This window comes from Mus caroli, chromosome 13 (assembly GCF_900094665.2).
Source record: "Mus caroli chromosome 13, CAROLI_EIJ_v1.1, whole genome shotgun sequence".
Lineage (NCBI taxonomy): Eukaryota > Metazoa > Chordata > Mammalia > Rodentia > Muridae > Mus > Mus caroli.
The window spans coordinates 56,250,662-56,257,142 of NC_034582.1; the positions used below are offsets into that span (position 1 = coordinate 56,250,662).

The following is a 6,481-nucleotide window of genomic DNA, read 5'->3' on the forward strand; positions in this document are numbered from 1 at the left end:
ACATTATGAACTAACCAGTACCCCTGAGCTCTTGACTCTAGCTGCATATGTATCAAAAGATGGCCTAGTCGGCCATCACTGGAAAGAGAGGCACATTGGACTTGCAAACTTTATATGCCCCAGTACAGGGGAACACCAGGGTCAAACAGTGGGAGTGGGTGGGTAGGGGAGTTGGGGGGAGGGTATGGGGGATTTTTGGGATAGCATTGGAAATGTAATTGGAGAAAATACCTAATAAAAATATATAAAAAAGAAGAATTAAAAACTCTAATTTGCTAATAATTTCTAGTGATTCCATTAAATAACATGCATTTGAGATTTAAATCACAAAGGCTCTGAATCCTTACCTTTTTATGTGCATTATTGTTCAATGTTTGGGTCAGGAAAGCATGTTTACAGCAATTAAAATGCTTCGGGTGTTCTGTGTGGAAAATCATCACCAATATGGCTGCAGTGGACTTCTTAGTGGAGAGGCGTGACTGGATACTTCTAGTCTACGTTCTAATGCACCTACAAGAACTTGGCTATTTCTCATTTAATAAATATTCTATTTTCTTGTAACTATCCATGTGTCTTTACAAGGGTCATGTTGAGAATTTGGGTGGGTTGGTTGTGGCACTTTTACATCGATCTGTGAAAACTACACTTGAGGGAATTGAGTCCTTAATATCAGCACACAGAAGGTGATGGATTTAAGATCCAAAAGTGCTAAGCTTTACCCTATGGTGGCTGAAAATCAAGCAGTGCATTTGTGAAAAACTGATGCTATAGAAATGAAGAATCCAAATTTGGTGAGGTATGGATTCAGAGAGACACTGATGTTGGTCACTTGTTCTCAGGTCACAGCACCTTTAAACCAGCTCTGACGGGCCCCTCATTGAAGTTTGAAGATGAACTCTAACTTGCAATGGAGTTCACAGGAGCTGTTAAGGCCTGAACTGTGGATATCCACCAAAGAAATCTAAACATATGGAAAGAGTCAGACTAAGAAAGAGTCTGCATGGTCAACAGGGATCATAGCTTAGACACGTAGCTGTCTGAGTCAGCATTGATATTTAGTATATGATCCTTTTCTCTATGTGTAATTGTCCTGTTTTGGACTTGCCATTCCTTCCCATGTCCCCATAATTCCACTTTGGAATGGAAATTCATACTCCATGTATTTGTCTGTTGGAAGTCTACAATGTGGTGTTATTTGTTTAATTTTGTAGGTAGTCACAGTTAATGGTCTAAGAAAAAGATTAAGCTTAGGAGGTTTGAACACTTCTGGAAATATGATGACTTTTGAGGTTTGTACTGAAACACTATGCAGCAAGAGATGGCTATTTTGCATGACTGGGCTCTGTTGGGTTGTGGGTCACTGGAGCATAGACTACACTTCAGTCATCACAAACCTCATCCTGTAGATGGGTTCTATGTAGTCATAGTACACAATACAAAGCACTGGTATGGTATGTCCATATAAAATGAGATTCATGGCTGAGGATCAGAGTAGAGGGGCATACATTGAGCTTCCACAGCAATTTGTCCTGAATTATTCAGGAGTCTTCATAAATAATACAGAGATGACACCTCTGTACTAAGCTACTTTCCAGTTGCCAGTGATACTTTGTGAATTCATGGGAATTAATGATTGGGATTCACAGAAAATTAAATATAGGTTTTCAAATGATTATCAAAAGTAGGCTCTAAAACCCTTGAAACAAGCTCAACCCAGGAGACAAACCTGCCTTCATAATGAGAGAGCCATGCACTCTCTCTTTTAGAACACCATGCAACAGGCAGTAGTAATACCTTCAAGCAGAACTCTGTGTCTGTACACATAAACCAAACCAGAAAGAAGCAGAATACTAATTTAATATCTAGCTTTAATTTTAAGATATCATGGCATATATTCATCTTATTAAAGTGAAAATTAAAGATCCTTGTGAGAATCATTTAAGGAACTTCAGAGCTAAAAATTGGCAATGATTTCTCAGTATGACTGTGCCTCAGAGTTCACACCACACTGTTGATCTTACATGAATTCAGTTTTGCATATCACACAGCACATGCTGGACACTGTGATGGGCTGCTTCCTGCTGTTGAACCTCTCCAGCATCATTCCTTTCATACCAGGAGACAGAAGACTTCCAAGGCAATGGCAGAGTGCTTGCTTCACTCCTAGCCTATGCTATTGTTACCAGTCAAGCCACAACTGTTACTCTGGCTAGAACAAAAGCACACATCACATTAATTAGAATGGCTGCAGTACAGTGGCTTTGTCACAATACTACCCTGACATATATTGCTTTCATGTTCACCATGTTCAATGCCAAAATACAGTACATCAATCAGGAAGAAAAGGTTGTCAGCCACAACCCAGTAAAAACTCTCCCCACATTTCCAAGAGCTGAACACTTAGTCAAACAGTGAACTGCATGTTGTTTCACACCTAAAGCAAGTGAGGACTTCAGTTCCTTCTCAGCTTTCTGTGGGCAGCTGAGGGTGGGAGTGTGACTCTGTCATACCTGATCCCTTCCACGTGTCAGATAGCTGTTCTTTCCCAAATCTTCATATTCAGGCAAATCAGGAGCCATTTCTCCTCTACACATTGAGTTTCCACAGCAATTTGTCCTGAATTCTTCTGGGGTCTTTATAAATAAACAAATAATACATTAAAACCAAGAGACTAACTGTAAGGAAATGGAGTGAAGAAACAGAATTAACAATCAGTGTCTCACTCACCAAGTCACTAAATTGATTCAGGCCCATGGAGAAGCTGGTCTTGCCCTTCTCATAGTCTGCATTGTGCGCCTCAATTTTCTTTTTACTCTCCTCCCACACTAGTCTTCTGTGTCTTTCTTCATCCTGAAAATGAGTACAACAGATAGCATTTCTCATCTTAACACCACACACAAGCTGAGGAAATGGTATGTAGAGAAAGAGGAGCCAGAGCATGTGGTCTCATGACACTGTTGTCAGCCATTCTCCTCACCCAGAGGGTCATCAAAGCTGCCCACCTTGGGTTCATAGTGCATGTCTTTAGGCAAGTCCTTAGTGATGGCTTGTCTTTACGGCCATATTTATGCCCACAGACTCCCAAGAGCAAGAGTCCTTCTTTCTGAGATCCCTCTAGACTGTGCCCATTTTACCAACCAGTCTGTAGGTTTTTGCAAATTTCGTCTTCCATTCTTCCCACTCATTATCCAAACTTGGATCAGGGGATGGAGCAGTTGACATCATTCCCAAGCAGAGGATGAGCAGGAAGAGAGCACTATTTGGGTTCCCAAAACATAGACAATGAGTTGTTGTCCAATACTATGGTCAGACCCAAAAGGTAAACACAAGTAATGTTATACATACTGTCTAATCTCTATTTAGCAATATATATGTATGTGCATGTATGTATGTATGTAGTAACAATGAGTGAAAAAAGAGAACAGAATTTAAAAAGTATCAGAAAAGGCATGTCTGAGAATGTGAGGCAGAAAAAAGAGGAGAACAAAAATGTAATCCTATTATTATCATAAAAAATTAAGAGACAGACAAACAAGAAAACAAAGCAAAAACAAAACAGTGAATAAAACCTACAAAATAGGAGGTGTCTCAGGTAACCAGAGTAGAGCTGTGAGGAAGTTTGCTGAAAGTGAGTTAGTAGGTAGCGGTCCTGTGTACCTTGCTTTTCTCTGCTCTCACCTGAAGTGCTGCAGCTTCTGTTCACAGATAAGAAACCAGAACTATGTTGTCCAGGGCCTCTTAAGAGGACAGAGGAGGCTGGTGTTGCATGAGGAGAGCAGCCTGTGGCTCCACCTTTTCCTTCCTGGAGCACTGGCTAGCTGTTTCCTGAAGCCTCGGCCTGGCCCACAGAGCAGACATCACAAGCCAGCTTCACTACTACAGACAGGAAAACATCTAGAGACTCACCAGACCCAAGGAACAGGCTGAGTCATACAGGAAGGATGAGGCTTCTCTGAGAATGCCAAGACTCACAGGATGTCTGCTTTTCTAGAGTTAACAATTGTTAGAGAACAAAATTATGGCAGGATGAAGTCAGTGGGGAGAGCTACAGTGTCTCACAGTCCTACATCAGATTCTGCATCTGTAGAGAGAGCATCAAGCAGTGTCTACATGTCTGTGTCTGTCTTGCTAGAAACACAGCCTAAGACAGACAGAAGCACCTTCAGAGAAGATGAAACAACCACTCATAGACAGAGTAGCCTGAAACACTCATCACTTCCCTGGAACGTCAGTGTCTCAACTCAGGAATTCACAGTGTTTGTGAAAAATGCTAGAGTTGTCTGAACCCAACAACAGATGCCTGATGCATACAAAGCTCTGTGACCTGCAGGGTTTAATGGGACAACTGCAGGGTTTGACTGAACATGACTTAATTGCTGTGTGGATTTCTCTATTACTCTGACAAGCATAGTTGGGCCTATGATTAAAAAGCAGATTTAACAAAAGTCAGAAAAGACTACATTGGCTTTGGCTGCAAAAATACAGAGGATACAAATTTCTACATGTGATCAGAAGTTTGTTTCCATTTTGATATAACATATGAAAGGTAAATCAGTAGATGCATGGCTATTTTCCTCTGATGTTCTCCAGAGTTTTACCAAATTCTTGTCTGTCATATAATTGAGATTTGAAGATTATTGAATGTGTATTACAGGAAGAATTGGATGGATAGATAATACTTTTCTAAAAAAATGCATATGCTCCCCCAAGTTAAACTGGATAAAAATCTAAGCAGAGAATTGATATACACAGATAGTAGCAATTCAGCTTAGTTCTACATTACAATTCAAATGAAAGAAATCTCTTCACATTTGTGGTCAAGTTGTGGTAGTCTTTGGTTCACATTTTCTGCTACATTCTTTAAGTTACCCATGGAACATTCTTTAAAACCTATCATATACTTGGACACAAAGGAATTCTCAACTGATGTACAAAAAATTGAAATAACACCTCCATCCTTTCTGAGCACTGTGGAGTAATGCTGGATATCAAAAGCAACAAAAAGCTTATAAACACATGGAAACAAAAAATTTCCAGTGAATAAAAATGGATCAAGATAGAAATCAGAAAGAGATCAAAACATTGTCAGATTTAAATTAATTACATTACATAGCCAAAGTTATGGAACACAAATGAAGGTGGGTCTAAGAGAACTAAGCTCATATAGCTACGTGCTTACATAAAAATTTGAGTGATCTTGTTTTGTAGAATTTTCCCTGTCCAATCACATTAGGGCAGTGGGAGGCTTGTGATTGGACAGGAGAAGGGAAGCAAAGTGAGGAGTTGAGAAGACAGAGAGAGAGGTCTGAGGAGGAGAGGGAGAACCAGAATGGAGGCTGACATGGTGTTATCAAAAGGCTAGAATAATTGTGCTAAAGCTTTATCATTATCATTTGGCTCTTGGCATCTTGTAAATTGTGTCATTATTGGTACATAAATCTGATTGGCTAGTTAAGCATTAAGAGTCTTGATTCCAGAGGGTAATTAGGTGTTGAGATGGCTAACCAGAGGTTCATGGGTATCACGTGAAAGCTAGAGGAACTTGGGGGCCCCTGTCTGTGAGATTGCCTTTTGGGAGCTATGTGGCCTAGCAGGGCTGTCTAGTTGGTGGGCCGAGAGACCAAGTGAGTGATATCACCTGGCACAGGGGCTAGCTCTAGATATTTCCCGCAACAATCTTATTCTAATAATTAAATATTACTCCTGAAAGTTCTAGAATAAAAAGAAGATATAATCCCAAAAGGAGTAGGTGGCAGGAAATCATCAAAATTATCAATTGTTGACGAAATTCAAGAAAACATTGGAAGATGAAAAGATGTGCTGTGCTAATGGATTGCTTGGATTTGTATAGTGAGCATGGTTATCCCATCAAAAGCACTCTACTGACTCAGTGCAATCCCCATCAAAATTCTAACACAATTCTTCACAGATCTTGAAAACCTTTTCAGTATGTCTAATCTGACTCAAAACACAGACTAAGGGAATCTTGAGCCCTGGGAGACTTAAGACACCATCTTACCGCCCAATAGATACAGGAATTATGCTATGTTTTGTAATATTAGATAATAATTTAATTATAAATGCTATTTCTATTCTCACATTAGTGATTGTATACTTATTAGAATATAATATATAAGTTCTGGCAACTCAGGAATACTGTGAGAAAAATATTATTTCCTAGAAAAGAACTCAACAATTAGTTGTTCGATAACAAAAGACAGATTTGAAAACATATATACAATTACCATTATACTTACTTTAGCACCTTGCTTTTACATTCTTTGGAATACATGAAACAACAATTAATTAAAAAAAGAGGCAGTGAATCGGGGAGAGAGAAAGAAGAGGTATGTGAGAGGGTTTGTGGGGAGGGAAAGAAATGGGCAAATGATGTAATTAGCCCAAAACTTAGGATACCCAAGATATAAGATACAATTTGCTAAACGCATGAAACTCAAGAAGAATGAAGACCAAAGTGTGG

At 39.4% G+C, this 6,481-nt stretch overlaps 2 protein-coding genes across 3 annotated transcripts in view; both read right to left on the reverse strand.

Annotated features, from left to right (window-relative positions):
* The window catches only part of LOC110307616 (testin-2), a 37,056-nt gene extending 34,961 nt beyond the window's left edge, over positions 1–2,095 (reverse strand). The window contains exon 1 of the mRNA XM_029468663.1: positions 2,022–2,095. The gene's annotated coding sequence lies outside the window, so the exon portion shown is untranslated. The remainder of the gene's footprint in view (positions 1–2,021) is intronic.
* Positions 1–3,787, reverse strand: part of LOC115029033 (protein CTLA-2-beta) — a 26,710-nt gene extending 22,923 nt beyond the window's left edge. Inside the window, exons 1-5 of one of the 2 annotated variants that reach the window (XM_021179853.1) lie at positions 3,679–3,787; positions 3,139–3,256; positions 2,728–2,850; positions 2,511–2,633; positions 1,840–2,209 (exon numbers count right to left, since the gene is read on the reverse strand). In XM_021179853.1, coding sequence (XP_021035512.1) covers positions 2,201–2,209; positions 2,511–2,633; positions 2,728–2,850; positions 3,139–3,225 — 342 coding nt within the window. In that variant the 5' untranslated portion in view covers positions 3,226–3,256; positions 3,679–3,787 and the 3' untranslated portion in view covers positions 1,840–2,200. Of the gene's footprint in view, positions 1–1,839; positions 2,210–2,510; positions 2,634–2,727; positions 2,851–3,138; positions 3,257–3,678 lie in introns of those variants that run through there. The other variant, XM_029468664.1, reaches the window with a different exon arrangement.
* Between the last annotated feature and the right edge of the window lie 2,694 nt (positions 3,788–6,481).